At 40.4% G+C, this 22,639-nt stretch overlaps 1 protein-coding gene across 18 annotated transcripts in view; it reads right to left on the bottom strand.

Moving 5' to 3' along the window:
• ATE1 (arginyltransferase 1) overlaps positions 1–15,438 on the bottom strand; it is a 158,621-nt gene extending 143,183 nt beyond the window's left edge. For 6 of the 18 annotated variants that reach the window (XM_074233482.1, XM_074233485.1, XM_074233487.1 and 3 more), the window contains exons 1-3: positions 15,354–15,438; positions 10,451–10,514; positions 6,243–6,305 (exon numbers count right to left, since the gene is read on the bottom strand). In XM_074233482.1, the coding sequence (XP_074089583.1) occupies positions 6,243–6,305; positions 10,451–10,514; positions 15,354–15,438 (212 nt within the window). Of the gene's footprint in view, positions 1–2,674; positions 2,695–6,242; positions 6,306–10,450; positions 10,515–15,049; positions 15,198–15,353 lie in introns of those variants that run through there. The other 12 variants (XM_074233481.1, XM_074233484.1, XM_074233486.1 and 9 more) reach the window with 3 other exon arrangements.
• Positions 15,439–22,639: the final 7,201 nt, after the last annotated feature.

Below are 22,639 nucleotides of genomic sequence, written 5' to 3'. Positions count from 1 at the left end.
CAAAAGAGTTATTGAGGAGAAGAATGCTTTAAAAAGCAGAATTGGCCAGATGGAAAAAAAGATAAGAAAACTCTCTGAGGAGAACAAATCCCTCAGACAAAGAATAGAACTCAGGGAGATTGATGAGTTTACTTAAAAATCAGGACTCAATACTTCAAAACCAAAAGAATGAAAAACTAGAAGAAAATGTGAAATATCTCATTGAAAAAACAACTGATATGGAAAACAGACTTAGGAAAGATAATTTAAAAATTATTGGAATACCTGAAAGTCATGATCAGGAAAAGAGCCTTGACATCATTTTCAAAAAATTACTACAGGAAAATTGCCCTGATATCCTAGAAGCAGAGGGCAAAATAGAAATGGAGAGAATCCACTGATCCCCCTGAGAAAGAGAACCCAAAAAACCAGCCCCTAGGAATATTATAGCCAAGTTCCAGACCTCCCAAGTCAAAGGGAAAATATAAGAAGCCATAAGGACACAATTCAAATACCATGGAGCTGCAATCAGGATCTCACAGGACTTAGCAGCAACTACATTGGAAGCTCATAGGGCTTGTAATACAATATACCGGAAGGCAAAAGAGCTTAGAATGCAGCCAAGAATGAATTACCCATCAAGGCTGAATGTCCTCTTCCAGGGAAAAAGATGGAGTTTCAATGAACCAGGGGAATTTCAAATGTTCCTGTTGGAATGGCCAGAGCTGAACAGAAGGTTTGATCTTCAGATACAGGACTACAGTGAAGCATAGAGATTGGAGGAGAGGGGGGAAATATGAGGGACTTAATGATGATGAACTGCATGTATTCCTGCATAGAAAAATGACATTGATAATACTCACATGAACCTTCTCAATTAACAGAGCAGGTAGAAGGAGCTTTTATAGTTGAAGCACAGGAAAAAGCTGAATTTGAAGATAAAATATGGTGTAAAAATGAAGTCAATAGAAAAAAAGGGAAATGTAATGGGAGAAAGAAAAAGGAGAGGAGGAATAGGCCAAGATATTTCATATAATAAGATTTTTCTGCATTACAATGAGCTATTGCAATGATATGGAAGGGGGGAAGGCAAGGGAGAATGAGGGAAACCGCTCTCATCAGAGGTGGCTAGGAGAGGAAACAGCATATATACTCAATGGGGTATAGACATCTGGAGTAAGAAGGCGGGGGGCAGGGGGAAGGGGGGGAATGTGAGTGATGGAGGAGAGGATGGACCATGGCGGGGGAGTGGTCAGATATAACACATTTTCTTTTCTTTTTTACTTCTTTCAAGGGGCTGAGATTGGATGGCCTGTCTGGGACTACAGGGCCAGGTGGATGCTGGGCCTAAGGGATGGTATAGGGGCTCAGGGATTCTTGGCCCCAGGGCCAGGGATCTGTCTGCTGCGCCACTCACCTACCCTACAGCAAAGGAGAGAGAAAATATAGTACATGGTAGTGGAGAAATAAGAAAGGAGGGAGTTGCGATCAACAATGGCAACAGTGGGAAAAAGATGGAAGTAACTTTTGTGATGGACTTATAAAGAATGTGATCCACCCATGACAGAGTTGGTGCTGTTGGAACACAGACTGAAGCACATTTTTTATTAGTATTATTATTTTGGGGGGTGGGTGCAGGGCAAATGGGGCCGAGTGGCCTACCTGGGGCCATATATCACGGTTGGGTGTCTGAGGCCAGATTTGGACCCGGGTGCTCCTGGCTCAAGGGCCAGTGCTCTGTCTGCCTCCCAACTGCCCCTACTATTATTACTATTTTATTTTATTTTGGGTCTTTTTTTCCCTTTTTTTTTGGATTTTGCAGGGCAGTGGGGCTGGGGTGGTTTTCATGTCACACAGCTGGGTGACTGTTGGGTGTACAGGGCTGGATGTGGGCTCAGGTGCTCCTGGCTCCAGGGCTGGTGCTCCATCCACTGCGCCACCTGGCCATACCTACAATTATTACTATTATTTTTTTTAATTTTAATTTTAATTTTTTTCTCTCCTCTTTACTTTATCCCTCAAGTGAGTCTATATTTTTTTGGGGGAAAGGGTATTTTATGTACTCTTAAACAAGAATATTTTATTAATGTATAAAGAAAACATTATTTGTACAAAATGAGAATAAATATTAAAATAAGGAAAAAGAAAAAAAAAAGAAAGCAATGGACTAAAAGAACACCATGACCAGAAAAGGAGCCTTGTTAACAGATTTCAAGAAGTCATAAAATAGAATTGCCCAGATCTTCTTAGAATCAGAGGGCAAAGTGAAAATAGAAAGAATACCTCCTAAAAAGATCCTTAAAGAGAAACCCCCAGAAACACGATAGTCAAAATCCAAAGCTTCAAGGTCCAAGAAAAAATTGTAAAATAAGATGAAAAAAGAATTCAAGTCCTGAAGAGCCAAAGTCAGTATCACACATGCTTCAGCACTATAAAGTGGCAGAGAACTTAGAATATGATATTTCACATGGTAAAGAACATGGATTTACAGCCAAGAATAAAATATCCAGAAAAAACTTGGTATAATGCTACAAAGGGGAAAAAGCACCAAGTATTGTAGTTGGAGTCTAAGCATTCCTGAAAAAAAAAAAAAAAAACCCAGAGCTACAGAAAAACCCTGAAGTTCCAAAAATGATATAATGTGATAATGAAACAAATGAACAATGATAAAAAAACTAAAGGATAAACTGCTTACATTCAAAGATGAAAAGATGATAGTGGTGTGTATCCTCTGGCTCTCTATCATCAGGATTCACAGAGAGAGAGAGAGAGAGAGAATCCTATTAGAAGAGGCCTGAGAGTAGTTCTGATACGCGTATTTTGATGATTTTAATAAAAGAATGGAAAGAGAAGAAAAGGGGAATACACAGGCAAGAAGAGAAAGGAAGGCTTAGGGAAATTATCTCTATAATCAGGGTGCATAGGAGGCATCTATACTAATAAGGAAAAGGGATTGCAGGTGACATAAATTAACTTTCCTCTCAACTGACCTGGCCAAAAGAAGGAAGAATACACATGGTTGCTTGCCTGCTTGCTTGTTGTCTTTTGTTCTCAAAGAGGACCAAAATGACATCAAGACCTAGAGTCAAGTTATCTGACTAGCTGATCAGATCAATACAAGATCAGAATACTCTACCACAGATCAGGCACAAATGGGCTGAATGAACACTTAAGTTGAATTCTCCAAATAATATGTGCCATCTCATGTTTCATTTTACACAACAAACACATATTTGGGTACAGAACTACATTTCATTCAATAGAGTTTATAAGAGGGGAAAAAAGGGAGGAGGGGGGGAGAGAGAATCAGGGAGAGAAGGTAAATTAAGAAAGTAATTTATCCCAAACAAGACAAATTCTGAGGATGTAAAAACATAATTAAAGTTCTTTCTGGGGTAGCAAAGATGGAAATCTGAAGCAGTACCCATAAGCTAGGGAATGTATGAACATTTTATAGTTTATACATATGGTGAAATACATGAAATAATAATGTTTGTCCATCATTTTAGAAGAAGATCATGACATCAAGGAGGTGATGTCATGACAAGCACATGAGTTAGATTTAAGTGAAGGGGAAACTGTGCTAAGTCACCAGCCTCACTCCTCCAAAGTCATCTGGGTCCAGTGGCCAGATAGGAATCAAGGCAACTGGAGATAGCCCTGAATGTGAGGCAGTCAGGGTTAAGTGACTTGCCCAAGGTCACAAAAGTGACAAGTGTCTGAGGCCAGATTCGAACTCCCATCCTCCTGACTCCCAAGGCAAGTGCTCTATCCACTGCTCCATTTAGCTGACATATGTGGTGGAATACTAATATGCTGAACTCTTGTCATTATAAAGGAATAATGAGGGTTACAGAGGACTAATTATAAAACATGCTAAGCACTTTCCTGATAAAGAGGTAAAAGACTCAGAATACAGGATGAAACAAGTATTTTTAGGTCATGACCAACATGGAAAATTGTTTTGATTGACTTGTTTTGTTTGATTGTTCGATTGAGATGTTTGTAATGGCATTTGATTTGCTTGGGTTCACAAAGGGGCTGGAGGGGGAGAATAAAAAGGCTTGGCTTATGAAAACGAAAGTTAACAAAATAAAAAGAAAGAAAATTGACCAACAACAATTCCTAAGGATTCATGTTGACTGCCTCTTGACAGAGAGGTAATGAACTAAGAGTATAGAATGAGAAACTTTTTAGACGTGGTCAGTGCAAAAATTTGTTAGACTACAAATGTTTAAAACAGGTTTTGTTTCTCAGTGGAGGAGGAGGTAGGTTATGTATGAGAGAGAGAGAGAGAGAGAGAGAGAGAGAGAGAGAGAAGGAGAGGAAGGAAGGATAAAGAGACAGAGCCTGAGAGGAAGGAGAAGAGGGAAAGAAAACTGAGCTTTGAAAATAAAATAAAATTTAACTTAATATTAGAACCAGTAAAGATTAATAATAGAGATCAGGGTATTTCACTAAGAAAACAAATGTTAACACTAAAATGAATACAAAAATTACTCTGAATTGTATTCAAATACTACTTACTATATCAGCAATGCTTCTTAAATTGGCTCTAAAATGATTACAATCTTTGAAATACAGCTGTTTACCTCTTCCTAGCAGAATTCTTTCCTTCCTTCAAAAATCAGCTCAAGTCTTTTTGTTATAGCAAAGAACCAGAAGCTAGCAGGTGTTCATCAACTGGGTAATGGCTAAACAAATTATGAAATATGAAATATAAAGAAATATATTTGAGCTATAAAAAAATGAAAAGATGGTTTCAGAGACCCCTGGAAAGAATTATGAGTTAATATAGCATGAAATGAGGAAAAACCAGAATTTTTACAATAACACTGTAAAGAAAAATACTTAAAAGAAATAAAGAACTCTGAGCAATCCAATGACCAATCAGGATTCCAGAAGGCTAATGATGAAGCATCCTGCATCCACCTCCTGATTGTCAGTTAACAAACTCAAGAAGCAGAATAAGACATACATTTTCAGACACAGTCAATGAGGGGCTAGGGATAGGGTTGCCAGGATAAAAAAACAGGAAAAAAAGGGTCGCTGAAATATTTTTTTAAAAGCATAGAAAAGAACAGAAGGGAGGCCAAAAGGAATCACAGAAAAGCAACACAGATGGAAAGTTATCTGTTGAATTTATAATATTCTTAAAAAGGAAATAAGATGTATGTAACAAATATTAGCAATTTCATGGACAATCTTTTTCTTCTGTTCTTCTAGGTATAGAGAAATGCTTATTTTATGGTTTAGGATTTTAAAAAATAAAACATCAAAAATATTTTTAAAAAGACACACAGCTCAAGTCCTACCTAGTTCCTACAACATGCCTTTCTTAATCTGATCTGCCAATTATTAGTGTTCTTCTCCATCCCCAGAAATTACTCTGTACTTACTCTCTATATAAATGTGTTTATTCTTAACTATGTATATGTTACTTCCTCCTCAGTAAGGTAACCATATATAAGGCAGGGATATTTCATTTTTGTATTTTTATCTCCAGTGACCAACATGATGTATGGCATATAGAATTTACTCAATAAATGCTTCTTGAAATTAACTGGCTAGAGAAAAATTCTTCTTTTCAAGGAAGTTTTATTAATAAAAATCTGGTTTGGACTATTCTATACAAGACTAAGTATGTGAAAGAGGAACTGAACATCTTACAATTATACAAAGGTGGCACAATGGGAAGCTTGATGTTTAGAAAAAGCTTCTAACAATGAGAGAGCTATACAAAAATAAACTGAACGGCCTTAGGAGGGAGGAAGTTTCCCTAAAAATGGAGTATTTAAACAGCAGTGGATGACCATTTATTTGGTTTGTTCTAATAGAGATTCCTAGGACTAAAAGATCCCTGAGGACCTTTACAAATATGAAATGCAGTGATTTCTGTGATACTCTGATACATGCTAATATAAAAGACAAAGAAAAAGCATCATTAAATGAAATTCTCAATATTATAATTAACTTCTAACTTGTTATTCTAGTCAGTCCATCAGTCAAAAGGTTTTTATTAAGAATTACCTAAGTGCTAGTCACCGTACAAAAAAAAAAATGTTGGAAATACAAAAAGCAAAAATATTTCCTGCTTGAATAAAACTAACATACTAATGAAAGAAGACAACCTGTAAAAACTTAGGTACATACAAGGTAAAAGTATTTATTGTGACAGAACACAAAAAAAATGTAACTTTCATACCCAAGTTCCAGTATTTCTATCACTCCTATGCTTCAAAGAACATTTGTAATAATCTTACCTTATTGTGTACTGAGGACAACATGTTTGATTCATAACAGGTTTGTATACATACTTCCCACTTCTAAAATAATAAAAGATTGTTGTTAATTTCTCAGACATTTTTTGTGCACACATAGATTAAAAATAAAAAGATTTACTTTTAATAGTCCTTCCTCAATTAAATTTTTTTCAACTCTTGATAAATGCATAATTCAAAATATAAAGGGATGTAATAAAAGCAATTATTCAAGACTAAATGCAATGAATTAAATCTGGGTTCAATATTGTTGAGCAAAAAAGCTTCTACTAAAGTTCAATGATGATGCCTCATCAGTGTGGAAAAGTCCTGGAAGTTTAACCTTTTGCCCAATGCCCAAGGCCCCCACCTCCTTCACCACAACTCATTTGATCAACAGTTTTTTCAAGTCACAGTAACTCATGAAAACTATGTGCTCAAGTGTGGAATGATTCAAATCCACAATGAAGAAAGTGCACAGATTACTAAAAGGATGGGTTTTTGAAGTATTAGAAAGTAAAAAACAGATGAGCAGGAGGACTGTTATAATGCTATCATAAGGTTCAATGCCATAAAAAAGAATTGTAGGGGGCAGCTAGGTGGCACAGGAGATAGAGAACCGGCCCTGGAGTCAGGAGTACCTGGGTTCAAATCCAGCCTCAGACACATAATAATTATCCAGCTGTGTGCCTTGGGCAAGCTACTTAACCCCATTGCCTTGCAAAAAAAAAAAAAAAAAACTAAAAAAAAGAAAAAAAAAGAAAATGAATTATAATCAAGCCTTTCTGATGGGCTCAATTAAACTAAAATGGACAAATCTCAAAGTTTAATCATTTTATACCAAAGTCTACATTAGTAAAAAATTAAGTAACAGCAGGATTACTTTATCTGATAAGTCTAGTTAAATAAATTTCAGTACAATGTGCAGCTAAAATGAGAAATTAAAGCTATTTACAACTGTAAGATGTCAAAGACTACAAGTATAAATAGCAATTAAATTTTAAGGTTAAAATAATAATACCAATAACATCTTATATTTTTAAGGGTATTTATATACTTTTATCTCATTTGATCCTCACATTATCCCTATGAGGTAGGTGTCCATAATAATAGTATTTCCCATTTTATACCTAGGCAAAACATGACTGCAAAGGGGCTCTTGGCCATAAGTTTAGTTCTCTAGCAATTGGAGTGTCAAAGTCAAAATACATTTATTTCATTATTTAAACAAGATATTAATTTTTCCCACAATTAATCTAAATGCAAAAAAAAGTTGTAAAATACATTTTGGAAAAGCCACAGGACATAATGGATAGAGAACTAGCCTCTGAGAAAGGAAGATCTGGTTTCAAGTTCCACTAGTAGCATGCCCTGTCTGTGTAACCCAGTACTCTAATCTCTCAGTGATCTTAATCATGCTAGAAAACTTACTGTTACAAAGGAGTCAATTCACACTGGACTTTCTTCACCTATGAGGTTCACTATGCTACTAAAATCGAAGGTCTAGCTAGACTCTACCTGATTATAAGGTTTTATCAGTGACTTGCTTTTTTTTTAATATCACTAGTTGCTTTTTTTTAAGATTTTTATTTGAGTTTTACAATTTTTCCACTAATCTTACTCCCCCCCCCACAGAAGGCAATTTGCCAGTCTTTACATTGTTTCCATGGTATACATTGATCCAAATTGAATCTGACGAGAGAAATCATATCCTTAAGGAAGAAACATAAAGTAAAAAAGATAGCAACAACAGACAATAAGACAACAGGTTTTTTTTCCTAAATTAAAGGTAAATAGTCCTTGGTTTTTGTTCAAACTCTGCAATTCTTTCTCTGGATACAGATGGTATTCTCCATTGCAGACAGCCCCAATTTGTCCCTGATTGTTGCACTGGTGGAATGAGCAAGTCTATCAAGGTTGATCATCACCCCCATGTTGCTGTTAGGATGTACAATGTTTTTCTAGTTCTGCTCATCTCAGTCAGCATCAGTTCATGTAAATCCCTCCAGGCTTCCCTGAATTCCTGTCCCTCCTTGTTTCTAATAGGACAGTAGTGTTCCATGACATACATATAGCACAGTTTGCTAAGCCATTCCCCAACTGAAGGACATTTACTTGATTTCCAATTCTTTGCCACCACAAATAGGGCTGCTATGAATATTTTGTACAAGTGATGTTTTTACCCTTTTTCATCATCTCTTCAGGGCCCAGTAGTGGTATTGCTGGATCAAAGGGTATACATATTTTTACTGCCCTTTGGGCATAGTCTCCAGAAAGGTTGGATGAGTTCACATCTCCACCAACAATGCAAGTGTCCCAGATTTCCCACAATCCTTCCAACAATGATCATTATCCTTCCTGGTCATATTAGCCAGTCTGAGAAGTGTGAGGTGGTACCTCAGAGAAGCTTTAATTTGCATTTCTCTAATAAGTAATGATTTAGAGCAATTTTTCATATGGCTATGGATTGCTTTGGTCTCCTCATCTGTAAATTGCCTTTGCATATCCTTTGACCATTTATCAATTGGGGAATGGCTTTTTGTTTTTGAAAATTTGACTCAGTTTTCCTGTATATTTTAGAAATGAGTCCTTTGTCAGAAACATAAGTTGTAAAAATTGCTTCCCAATTTACTACATTTCTTTTGATCTTGGTTACAGTGCAAAAGCTTTTTAATTTAATGTAATCGAAATCATCTAGTTTGTTTTTAGTGATGTTCTCCATCTCTTCCTTAATCATAAACTGCTTCCCTTTCAATAGATCTGACAGGTAAACTACTCCTTGATTCTCTGGTTTGCTTATATTGTTTTTTATGTCTAAATCCTGTATCCATTTGGATCTTATCTTGGAATAGGGTGTGAGGTGTTGGTCTAATCTAAGTTTCTTCCACACTAACTTTCAATTTTCCCAGCAGTTTTTATCAAAGAGAGAATTTTTATCCCAATAGCTGGATGGGTTTATCAAACAGCAGATTTACTATAATCATCTCCTGCTTTTGCACCTAGTCTATTCCACTGATCCACCACTCTATTTCTTAGCCAGTACCAGACAGTTTTGAGGACCGATGCTTTATGATATAATTTTAGATCAGGTAGGGCTAAGACACTTTCTTTTGCACTTTTTTTATTGAATCCCTGGAAATTCTTGACTTTTTATTTCTCCATATGAATTTACTTACCATTTTTTCTAACTCATCAAAGTAATTTTTTGGAATTTTGATTGGTAGGGCACTAAACAATAGTTTAGTATTGGTAGAATTGTCATTTTTATTATATTAGCTCTACCTATCCATGAGCAGTTAATGTTTGCCCACTTATTTAAATCTGACTTTATTTGTGTGAGAAGTGTATTGTAACTGTTTTCAAAAAGATTCTGAGTCTGCCTTGGCAAACAGACTCCCAGATGTTTTATATTGTCTGAGGTTACTTTGAATGGAATTTCTCTTTCTAGCTCTTCCTGCTGTATCTTGCTAGTCATATATAGGAAAGTTGAGGATTTATGGGGGTTTATTTTATATCCTGCAACTTTGCTAAAGTTAATTGTTTCCAGTAGTTTTTTGGACGATTTCTTGGGGTTCTCTAGGTAGACCTTCATGTCATCTGCAAAGAGTGAGAGTTTTGTCTCTTCCTTCCCAATTCTAATTCCTTCAATTTCTTTTTCTTCTCTAATTGCTGAAGCTAACATTTCTAATACGATAATGAATAGCAGTGGTGATAATGGGCATCCTTGTTTCACCTGATCTTACTGGGAATGCCTCTAGCCTCTTCCCCAATGAATATAATGCTTGTTGATGGTTTCAGATAGATACTGCTTATTATTCTAAGGGAAAGTCCATTCAATCCTCCACTCTCTAGTGTTTTTAGTAGGAATGGGTGCTGTATTTTGTCAAACACTTTTGCAACATCTATTGATATAATCATATAATTTTAGATAGTATAGTTTCCTAATTTCGAACCAACCCTGAATTACTGGGATAAATCCTATTTGGTCATAATGTATTATCCTAATGATATTCCCACTGAACTGATCAATGAAAGTTCAGCAAAAAAAAACCCAACCAACATAACTGAGGCCCCACTCACCCCCCCCATCTGCTCTTTTAGACTACACACTATAATCAGCTACTAAGAAGGTTTATATCTATGGAAAATAAATGTATAAGTTTTTTGAAGAAACTATGGGTCTAGAAAGTATCTATATTAGGTGGCTTTACCTTCGCCATCCACGGTCTATAAGATCTTGATAATCCTGAACCGTCATTGAATGTGCCCACATGCCTGTTATCAAAAAATAAATACCAAAGTTAATACCTTACTCCAGCAAATTATACTTTTTAAAATAAAGTGTAAACTATATAAAATATAAACTTCAGTTTTTAAATATGAAAACAAACATCAGCAGCAAAACACAAATGTTTTGTCCTAGGAATTACAGTTTATGAATGAGAAATACTTTGGCTAACATCATTATTCATCCACAGAATGTGTTAATTGTGCCTAACTGATCAAGATGACACAACCTCTACACAGGCATGCTAAAAGAATACTCAATAGCATTGTGGCAGTCTTAATTCTTGCAAGGTCCCTCTGGTAGAAGCTGTCCCTGAAGCATGCCTCAAGCCCACCAGTGGGGGAGGGGGGATGACACCACATATAAGGAAAGTCAGTAAGCCAAATGATTTCCCAGAACTGTTAGGGTCTGATATATAGAAGGACTTCCAGCCAGCAGGGAAGGCTCTTCTTCCTTGCTCCTTGCTCTCCTACTCCACAGAATCCACTGAGGCACTGGCCAGGCTGGCAGAACAAGTGGTACAAGGTACCCTTTGACCCATAACCTTCTTACAATTACCAATTCCACTCCTACATCTCCCCTCAACCCAGCTGATATTTCACAACCCACTCCTGTGTAAAACAACCCACAGACCCATTCCCAAAAGTAGCAGGCAGGTTTCTCTACTATGACTCAAGCTTTTAATGGTACTGTAGCTATTCATATCATTCTAAGCAGGAAGTCAATCCTTCCAAGAAGATGGAGAATATTTTGGTCTTATTTATTTTCTGCCTTGCCACTGTGTCCTAGTGTTCTGGACCTTACTCTCTTCCCTGACACATCTCCTTGAGACCCCAAGTTGGGGTCATCTAATCTGCCACTGTATTCTAAAAGATCCCTGCCTTGTCAACTGCCCCACTTCTACATCGTTAGACTACAGGATTCTCCACATATTACAAAGCCAAATTCTTATCCATGTTAGCTCCCTCAATTATACTGGGAATTCCTCGAGAAAGAGGCTATTACACGTTTCTATTTACATCCCTAGCACTTAGCAATGTTTTGCATGTGATAATCACTTAATTTTGTCCCCAATCATTTACCATGCTTTACTCCAACCATCATCCTGTCAACCTGCTACAATATCCAAAGTGGCATGCACTAAGTACCAATGAAAGAGGAAACCTTGCGAAAAAGGCTCCTACAACTATTAGCAGTATCTCCTCACCCACAGTATCGAGGGACAGTTGGTATATATATCACCTTCACAAGTACCCTTACAAACATGTGTCTTCTTGAAAAATATACCATAGGGGCAGCTAGGTGGCACAGTGGATGGAGCACCAGCCCTGGAGTCAGGAGTACCTGAGTTCAAATCCAGCCTCAGACACTTAATAATTACCTAGCTGTGTGGCCTTGGACAAGACACTTAACCCCATTGCCTTTGAAAAAAAAATCCTAAAAAAAAGAAAAATGTACCATAAGATTCTAATTTCCAAGACATATCCAACTTATATCAGGGTTTTTTCTGAAAGGGATTCACCTATGTGGGCTCTCAGGAAGTGGGTCAATTTAATGCTGACACTTGTTTTGCAAGGTAGCCAAAGGGATCTGCTAGTTTTTCACCCCAAACGAAATCAATCTTTAAGTCCCTTTTTTCCCCTGAACCCTGCTTTTCTCAATTTCAAATAGAAGCTCTGTAGGGCCAAGGTCTAGTTCATTTTTATCTTGCTTGATAAATCTTGATGGATGAAAGGCTAATGTTGTAAAGTCACCCAGTCAAGTGGAAGGTTTTGAACAGTGCCATCTAATCCAACTCCTTTCATTTTACCAATGAGGAAACTGAGCCCCCCCCCCCCCCCAGGTCATTTGTAATACATACTAAATACTACCCTACCTAAATTTTCTCTACCATAGAGAATCTCAAGGCTAAAAGGAACTTTGTTCAAAGTCATATAATTCAACTCTTCTACTTAAAACATAAATTTGTTCTAGAATGTCCCATCCATTCTCTCTTCTCTCTAGGTCTTCAAGACTCCTTTTTTTCCTTTTGACTTGTTCAACCACTCCTCAGTCTCTTTTGCTGAATCTTTATCCAGGTCAAATCTACTAAAATAGCTATCCTTCAAAGCTCAGTCCTGGGCACTCTTCTTTTCTCTGTACTATATTCAGGTGGGATTGTCAACAGCTCTCATGGACTCAATTATCACTTCTATGTAAAGGATTCTCATATATAGTTGTTTAGCCCTGACTTCCAGCCTCACAACTCTAATTGCCAACTTGTTATCTTGAATTGAACTTCATGCCGTCATCTTAAAATCAATATGTCCAAAATCCAACTCGTTAACTTTCCCCTCTCACTCTACCTTCTTATCCCAAGAGTCTAAATTAACTCTTTGAGGTATCATCATCCTCCTAATAACTCAGAACAGATACCCAGGTGTGTTGTTCTGGACTTCTCACTGTCATATCCAAATAGCCAATTAACAGGCAAGTCCTCTCAGCTCTATTTTTGTAAAATCCCTCATACCTCTGAGACTGCTACCACCCTATTGCAAGTTCTTATCACCTCACACCTGGACATGACTGGGCTCTGAGGCTTAAATCTCTCCCCACTCTATTATTACATCTTCCTATCAAATTAGTCTTCCTAAATGGTAGGTCTGATTCTTTCACCCTATTCTCCACCATTCCATAAACATAAAAGGCACCCTATCCCATGATCAAATCTTCAATCCTCTGTTTGTTTAAAAGTTCTTCATAACCTGCCCCCTTCCTACTTTTTCAGGCTTCTTAGAATTCATACCTTTGCACATAATCTGCAGTTTAGTGATGACGGCCTCTTTGCTATTTGTCACTTAGGCACTATATATCCCAATTTCAAAAGTTTGCACTGACTGGAATAACTTCCCTCATCATCTTCTTTAGTCTCAGCTAACATCCCATCTATTCAAAGAAGCTTTTTCTGGCCTTAAATAAGGTAAGTCCTTTCCAGGGCACTGTGGTCAATATATGATTTGATCCTGTTTGCACACTCTTGTCTGCATGTTGTGTCTCTAATGGGGGAGGCGCTGCCTTTTAATGGTTCTTTCTAGCCCTAAGCGCAGTGCTGGGCCATGTGGTCAAGAACTAATGCTCCTTGACTTGCTTTAAGACTTCACATAACAGAAAACTCACCGATTTGATTTGGGAACTAAACAATTCTGGTGTCTTCTACTGTGTATTTTATCATAGGCCTAGTGGAAAACTCATTAACCTCAAGGAGCTTTTGATTTATAAGCAAAATATACTCATAAAAAGTGATATAAAGGGGTGGCTGGGTGGCACCGTGGATAGAGCACCGGCCCTGGAGTCAGGAAGAGCTGAGTTCAAATCCGACCTCAGACTGGCCTTGGGCAAACCACTTAACCCCATTACCTTGGAAAAAAACAACATAACAAAACAAAAAAAAAAGGACATAAGGTGAAAAGGTTAAGTTTAATGTATTATAAGAAATTTAAAGGAGAAAGATTATTCTACATGGAGGGGAAAAGTTCCAGGCGGGGTGATCAAAAAAAACATTTGCCTGAATTTCAGTGTCCAAAAAAGAAGGATCAGAACACGGAAAAGGCAGTGGCCCAGGCGGAGGCCCCTGGCATGGCAGCGCTCAGCCCTGGCCGCCCGTCCCGCCTCACGGCTGAGCGCTCCCCCGCAGGGCCCGGGCCGCACGGGCCGCACCGGCTCGGGCCGCAGGGCACGGGCCGCAGGGCAGGGGCCGCAGGGCCCGGGGCGCACGGGCCGCACCGGCTCGGGCCGCAGGGCACGGGGCACACGGGCCGCAGGGCACGGGGCGCAGGGCAGGGGCCGCAGGGCACGGGGCACACGGGCCGCAGGGCACGGGGCGCAGGGCACGGGCCGCACGGGCTCGGGCCGCAGGGCCCGGGCCGCACGGGCTCGGGCCGCAGGGCACGGGGCACACGGGCCGCAGGGCACGGGGCGCAGGGCACGGGCCGCAGGGCCCGGGGCGCACGGGCTCGGGTCGGCTCTGGCCCAGCTCGAGGCCCTTCCGCTTCACGCCGGCCCGAGGCGGGTCCAGCCTCCCTCGGACACGGAGAACGGCGCCCAGACTGACGGCGGCGCCCGTGAGGCCGCAGCGCGGGGAGGGTGGAGGCGGCCGGGCCGGGAGTCTGGAGCCGGAGCTGCTTCCGCCCCGAGAGCTCCGGCGGAAGTGGGCCCCGCCCCCCGCCCCAGCGCCTTCCGGGCGACGCAGGACCGCGCGGCCGCGCCGGGCCCGGGTCCGAGGCAGCGCGCCGGGCTGACGTCGCCGAGGCCGGGCTGACGTCGCCGAGGCCGGGCTCGCGCCCGGGGCGCCGTCACTCGGCCGCGGGGCACGCCAGGCGGCGGCTCCGCGCCGCCCCTCCCCCGCCCGCGCGCCCCCGGCCGCCCGCGCGCGCGCCTGCCAGGGGCGCCGCCGCCTCGCCCTCCCCGCCCCGGCCCGCCCTGCCGCTGCCGCTGCCGCTGCCGAGCGGGGCGGCCGAGCGGGGCCTGGGCCGGGCCGCCTCACCGTTGGAGCGGCTCCCCGTCTCGTTTTTACAGTAGCCGCAGCGGTAGAAGTCCTCGCCCTCGAAGTACTCGACGATGGTCGGGGAGGCGCCCGGGGCCGCAGCCATCTTCCCCGCCCTGCGGCCGGAGCCGGCTGCGCCGCGCCGCCGCTGACACCCCACAATGCCCCGCGCGGCGGGCGGCGGCGCGGGCGGAACCACCGGGGCCCGGGAGGGACAAGCCGCCCCGCCTGGCCCGGCCCTGGGGGGCGGCGCTGCGGGGGGAGGGGGCCGCGCTGCGGGGGGAGGGGGCCGCGCCGCACTCACCGCTGCAGGCCTTGCCTTCCGGGCAGCCGCAGTAGCCGCAGCGGTAGCCCCGCCGCGGCCCCTGGTACTCCACCACGGAGGCCATGCCCCGCCCCCTCCGCGCCGCGGCGCCCCCTGCAGGCCGGGCTCTGCCTCGCGCCTCCTCGTGATGGGCCCGGGCCGGGCCACGCGGCCTGGGGCCTGCCGGGCGGAGCCCTCCCCGAGGGGGCCCGGGACCCCGGAGCCGGGGGCCCTGAGTTCAAAGGCGGCCTCAGACACTGAACAACGACCCAGCTGTGTGGGCCTGCCAAGCCACTGAACCCCATTGCCTTGCAAAAAAAGACTAAAAAAAAATGCTTCAGCAAATTTCATAAGATCCGTTTAGATTTTGTAGATCTCATTGTCAGGTTGGCACTTCTTTGCTTCCCAGTTACATACCTATCCAAAAGCGAAGAGCAACAATAGGCACGTTTTCTGTAATGTGAAGTCTTTTTTTCTATGGAGAATTCAAAATACAACTTAGAGCTCATTTTCCTCCTCCACCAGGTTCTAATTAAAATATGTCATAAAATAATAATGACCTAGCTGTGTGGCCTTGGGCAAGCCACTGAACCCCATTGACTTGCAAAAAAACAAAGCAAAAAAAAAGCATACATCTTTCATAAATCTTGTATCCTCTTCAATTTAATTCAATAAACATTAAGCACCCATTGGGATGCTAGGCACTGGGATATAAAAAGGAAATATAATCCTTGCCTTCAAGAAGCTTTCTAATCAAAGATAAGATTATCCAAATTACTTTAAATTAGTTTTAAATGGGAAAAAATATTCAAAGTAATGTGAGATTTGAGCAGGAAAAAAAAGGTTTTAAATGGTAAGACTCCTGTATTAGATCCTTGGCAAGTTTAATTCAGAAATCGGAGGCAAAAAAGGAATATCAAAGAATTTGGTAGAATGAATTAACAATCCATCTATAGAATGAAAACATTTCATATAAAGTTCTTGAGTAATCACTTCAAAAGACTTAGAAAAAATGGTTTTAAAGTTTGTGGTTCTTCTGATCATTGTGGTTCTTACAGTTATCCTTTTTAGACAAAAGTACTTTCTTAGTTCTTATTCAGCTACAGTCCTTTCTCTATTTGCAAAAAGACCCTGAAGTTCTCTCCTTCAAAACAAAAAGTTGAAACTTCATTTTTAGGAATCAGAAAGAGTTTAGAAACTTTGAGACTTTTAAAAATGAGTCAATGAGTCTTCTCTGAGAAGACCTAACAAAGGAGAATTAGACAATTGGTCTCTCTACTAAGGGATATCGTCAACACAGAGATTGCATCTTTCAAAGGGGTAAAGGCTATGGTAAAAGTCTTAGAAGACTTCCCCAATATTTCCCCCCCCCCCAAAAAAAAGGGAATAGAAATATCAAGAAACTCTTACAGCCTCTACTCAAAAAAAATATCCTGGAATCTGGGGCACATCCTAAGTATGTCAATGGAAATGCACTTTATTTTTTTTTACTGATAAAGTTATACCATATTCCTGACAGAACAAAATAGGAAATCTCCAACAGGATGAAATGGAGACAAAAGCAGAATAGGCTTAGAAAAGGACACCAATGAAAAGAATTAGTCACACATATAATACACCCTCATATATATAGTCCATATGAATAATTGGGGTAGGTTGTCTAAACTTGCACATATCACATTTCCTTTGAGTTGCTTCCACACTGCCTTGTTCAAAGAGTACAGCACCTCACTGATAAGAGCACACCATGCTGAGAGTTTCTGTGCCAGTGTTAAAAAAAATTATGTTCTTAAAAGAGACCTTGAGAGTATTCATGCATCACATTTTCTAAGCTTCCCCCCACCCCCAAGACTGTTTGCCCTGTGTAAATTCTCTGTAAAATAGTTTTTTGGGCAATTGACATTCAATAGCATGGCCAGCCCATCAAAGTTGCATTCTCTGTAGTAATATTTGAATGCTTCACAGATTAGTTTGAGAAAGGACTTCGGTGTCTGGCATCTTCTGCCAGGCGATCTTCAGAATAAAAGAATTCAGTAGAATGCTTATATCTTCCACCAGTAGAACTTCAGAAGACAATTTAATTGGAAATGATTCATTTTCCTGGCTTGGTGCTGGTAGACCATCAGTTTTCATAGGCATATGGTAATGTGGTCAGCACAATGCTCTGTAGACCTTTAAGTTGGTAGTCAGTCTAATACCTCTTCTCTCCCACACTTTCTTTCAGAACCTCCCAAACACTGAGCTAGCTCTGGCAATGTGTCAACCTCATTTTTAATGTGTACTTCCCTGGAAAGAACTTAACCATAGTCTTCAAAACTCCATTTGTTGTAATTGATAGTTCCACATATGGATGGTGTGGTGCTGGCTGATGGAGCACCTGGGTTGTCTTAGTGTTGTTAGGCCAAAATTAACACAAACAGCAGAGAATCGATCCATACTTTGTTGTATCTCAGCTTCAGAGGTTGTATCAAATGCACAATCATCTGCAAACAGAAGATCCTGAACCAACACTCCCTCCACTTTGGTCTTGGCTTGTAGTCTTTTCAAGTTGAAGAATTTACCATCTGTGCAGTAAGCTGACCTTGAGGCTATGTTCATCATCAGTGAAGTTCCAAAAGCCTCAACAACTGATTCAAAGGCCTTGGTTAGATCTACACATGTTGTATACAGACCTCTCTTCTGCTCCTGGCATTTTTCCCAGAGTTGTCGGGCAGCAGACACCATATTGACTGTTCCCCAACTTTTTCTGAAGCCACACTGGCTCTCAGGGAGATGACAGTCTTCTAAGTGAAGGATCATTCTGTTGAGAACTTTGGCAAGAATCTTACCAGCAATGACTACAAGAGAAACACCCCTGCGATTGTCACAGGACAATCTACTCTCTTTACCTTTATAGAGGTGGGTAATAAAGGTATCCTTGAACTTCTGGGGCCAACCTCCACATGCCAAGTAAGCTGGAAAACTTCAGTCAGCTTTTGTATAAGCAGTGGATCCCCCACCTTGTAAATCTCAGCTGGAATAGACTCAGCACAAGGTGCTTTGGCACTTGTAAGGAGCCTAATGGCATTCAAAACCTCTTCTTCAGTTGGAACTTGAGCTAGGGAATGATTGACTAACGAGGTAAGCAGTTCATGGCTTCCACATTGATGATGATCTGTTAAGAACACTATGGGGGTGGCTAGGTGGTGCAGTAGATAGAGCATGGGCCCAGGAGTCAGGAGTAGCTGAGTTCAAATCCAACCTCAGACACTTAGTAAATACCTAGCTGCGTGGCCTTGGGCAAATCACTTAACCCCATTGCCTTGCAAAAACCCTTAAAAAAGAAACACTATGCAAGTATTCAACCCATCTCTCTAGGATCTCTAGGATTATCCCTAATTAATGTGGTTTCATCAACACTGAGTAGCTGAGATGGATTATATGTCTTTAGCCCATAAATAGACTTCAGGGTGTCATAAAAGCACTTTAGATTGTTTTTATCCACATAAAACTGAATTTCATCTACCTTTTACTTTACCTGCATTTCTCTAAGCTTTGCTGACACTTTACTTTTGATGGCATTAAATGTTCCCTTCTTAGAAACTGATGAATTAACTGATGAACCCTGTGGAATTATTGTTTTCCATTTAGCAGCTTCTGCATTTCCCCCATCATTTTTATCAAACCAGTCTTTCTAGTGTTCTAGCCCAGATGAGCAAATACAGCGTGGTATACCAGATCTCTGAAAGCTGTCCATTCTTTTTCTGCTCCACTGTTCCAACTATGCAACAATCTTATTTCCCTCCAAGTTAACAACAAATTGTTTCTGCTCAGAAAACCTTTCAGATCTCTTCTGGTAGTCATTTTACCTTGGGGCTACCACTTTAGTTAAATGCGTGTATTTAGCTTGGACTGGATGAGTCTGTGATCAGTCCAGTACTCTGCCCTACACGTTGCATTCGTCCCTCTCACAAATTGTCTCTCTTCCTTGTAATCATATACTCTGTTAGATGCCCATGCTTGCTGTGAGGGTGCTTCTAGGAAGTTTATATTGTGACAGTGTTCTTGATGAAAGGTCAGAAGATGCACAAATCTTCAGTACTGTGGCCCATTACTGTTGCTGTTTCCAACTTCACTCCCTCCCATGTCTGGTAGTCTGAGCCTACTCTAGTATTAAAGTCATATAGAATTATAAGCTTGTCTTCTTTTGGTAGATTGATGATGTTCTCTGTGTCTTGATACAATTTTTCTTTGACTTCATCACAGTTTGTCATGGTGGGAGCACCACTGATGATGGTGACATGGCATTTTCATGAGCCTGTCATTCCTTTTGATGGGCATTCAAGCCTGTTGACTAGTTCTGATTGCAAAACCTATCCTAGGGGTGGCTAGGTAGCATAGTGGATAAAGCACCAGCCTTAGAGTTAGGAGTCCCTGGGTTCAAATCCGGTCTCAGACACTTAATAATTACCTAGCTGTGTGGCCTTGGGCAAGCCACTTAACCCCATTGCCTAGCAAAAAAAACCTAAAAAAAAAACCTATCCTAGCTTCACTGTGCTCCCCTTCACTGCAGTCACTCCAGAAAAACACATATCCAGCTCCAACTTCAGCCACTTGGTTTTCACTTGCCAGCTTGGTTTCACTCAGCTCTGTTGGTTTCTGTTTTGTCTGTGAGTGTGAGCACATTCCATACACCATTAGTGAGTGGAATCATCTTTAAAGAAAGTTTTTTGTTCATTTTATGATGGGATCTCCACCTATAATGATAATCAGGCCAGGGTTGGGTAAGCCAACAGTTTTGAGGGCACCTTTTCTAGCCCCCTTCTTCACACTAGGAGGTTAGAATTGTGATCCTTAAAAGGACTGCTCAGACAACCATAGGGCTGCCAAATCCAGTGAGATGGTCTGGGCCGCCTGTATATAAAAGTGTGACTACAGCTCCCAGTGTATCCATACTGGCTGCTTCATCACTTGCCTATCACCATAGGACTTTGAGATAGGAATGGTAAAATGTCTTTTGATTTGTGCATAAATTGGATTTAAGTAAGGCAGAGTTGCATGAAATCATCAACTTAATTCTCTCTTCCAAAGTCATCACAGTCCAGTGGCATGACAGAGTCAAGACAACTGGTAATGGCATGAGCTACACTAGACCTTGGTGTCTTTGATGTCTAACCAAGCTCTAAACCCTCCACAGCACCTGCTTCAAATGGCTTCATGGCTATTGGGAAGAATTTTTCTCCCATCAATTCATTTCACCAGGGAAGTCTTCACATGCATGGGTAGACACTCTCCTGACTCACTGATGGGTTTGAGACCCCTCCGTTACTCTCAACCTGATTTAGCCTATCTGCTGAACAATTTACTGGTATGTGGTCACCGTGCATGAAAGGTAGGTGGCTCAGGTAGATAGACACAAAAGTGGAAAGCTTTCATACCAGAAACACATACACTCTCTCTCTTCATATATACGTAGAGGCAAGAGAATGTACCAGACACCTAGGTCTTGAGCTAAACTGCCAAGCATTCCAACATTACTTCAGAGAGTGTAACTACAGTGGGTTGGACACATTGTTAGAATACTAGAAGCACTCTTGCCAAAAAAGACTATTCTATGGAGAACTCATACAGGGCGAGTGCTCACAAGGGGTCCGAAGAAGTGATACTGGGACGCCCTGAAGGTCTCTCCTAAAAATTTGAAATTGATTGTACATCATGGGAGATGGACCACCCAGGACAGCATGCCCTCATTGGTGAGGGTGCTGTGCCCTAAGAGAAGGGCAGAATTGAAGCAGCTCATAGGAAACATGACATATATAAGTTGAGTAAGCGCCCCAGGCGTTCACATGGACTATTTGTGTCCAACCTGTGATAGAGCATTCCAAGCTTGTATTGGGCTGATCAGCCACATTCGGACACACTATAATTTTTCTCAGACATAGTGATGTTATTTTGGTCTTCTTTAATAATGAAGGACAAGAACCAATCATGAGCAATAACTCCACATATAAAAATCCTTTTCTTTTAGGATTATTTTTTCTTTGATCAACTATTTTTTCTTTAAATGCCTATGTAAACATGTAAGCACTTGATCAAAATAATAACTTACACATTCATAAATATAGCCAAATAATTGTAGATTATAATTTCCTCTTAATTTTAGGCAAAGGTGAAAAAATCCAGTTCTCTAAATGGCAGTTAAAAATGGCAGGGCTGATAAAATAACATGGATGGTTTTAAAATAATTTTCCCACATATTTTACTCTAATAACATCCAAGTTACAAAAAGTTAAACATGATTTATACAAAATTTTGCCAACTTGCACAATATAACTGAAAAAAAATTATTACTTGAAACAGACACATTTCCTAAATGGTGACTTCAATACAGTTAAACACAGTTAAATGTCCAGATTTCCTTATAACTTGTCACCATTGGTATCATATACAGTTCACATTTAAAAAGCCTCATATAAAATTATCAGTTATGAAGCAATTATTTCTAATGAAGAAAATAATAACAATATTTATTGCATTTGTCCTATGCCAAGCAGTGTAGGGCCCTTTACTATCATATGAAGTAAATAGAGGTGAAGTAATTTGTTTCAAGTCACCCAGTTAACAAATTTCAAATCCATGCATTTCCTCAATTTGTCTTAATGCCAAATAATTACATTTCACTTAAAATATGATCAAAATTATTCAATTATACCTGGATCTAGGTTCCAAATAGTATTGCACAAAATCTAAATTTATGATTTTAATGCTGTCACATATTTTACAAAAAGCTATTTATTCCCAACATTTCATATTATGGGACCTATTATTATATATCCAGCCAATCCTCTGCCAAATATTGTAAAAGTTGCGGTCTGATGTTAGATTTTAATTTACCCCAGTTATCAACACTTACAAATACATCTTAAGTTAGTTCAGATCTAGGTTCCAAAATCCCAGAAGGAATCCATAGATTTCCAAATAACTCATGGCTCTCTTTTTTTCTTTATATAAATTTTCAAATCAAGCATCAAACTTTCATACTTAATCTTTCTATTTAAATGTCAAACTTGCTCATATGATCAATAAGCTTAAAGATCTTTTATACTTTTATATACCTCTCATGTGGTTCAAAAACTCAAACCTCCTTATACCTTTCATTTTTCCTTGTAAGTCTTTATTATTCTCTTTCTAAGTCTTCCAAAACTATTGCTCAGACTTTATAATTTTTCCTTTCTTTAATATACTAGTAGATTAACCCTATTTCAGACTGTCTTTATTCCACTAAATGTTTCCTTCCATAATTTTAG

The sequence above is a fragment of the Macrotis lagotis genome, chromosome 4, assembly GCF_037893015.1.
Source record: "Macrotis lagotis isolate mMagLag1 chromosome 4, bilby.v1.9.chrom.fasta, whole genome shotgun sequence".
Taxonomy (NCBI): domain Eukaryota; kingdom Metazoa; phylum Chordata; class Mammalia; order Peramelemorphia; family Peramelidae; genus Macrotis; species Macrotis lagotis.
Note: the sequence above shows the minus strand (reverse complement) of the source record. Positions and strands in the feature narration are given on the sequence as shown.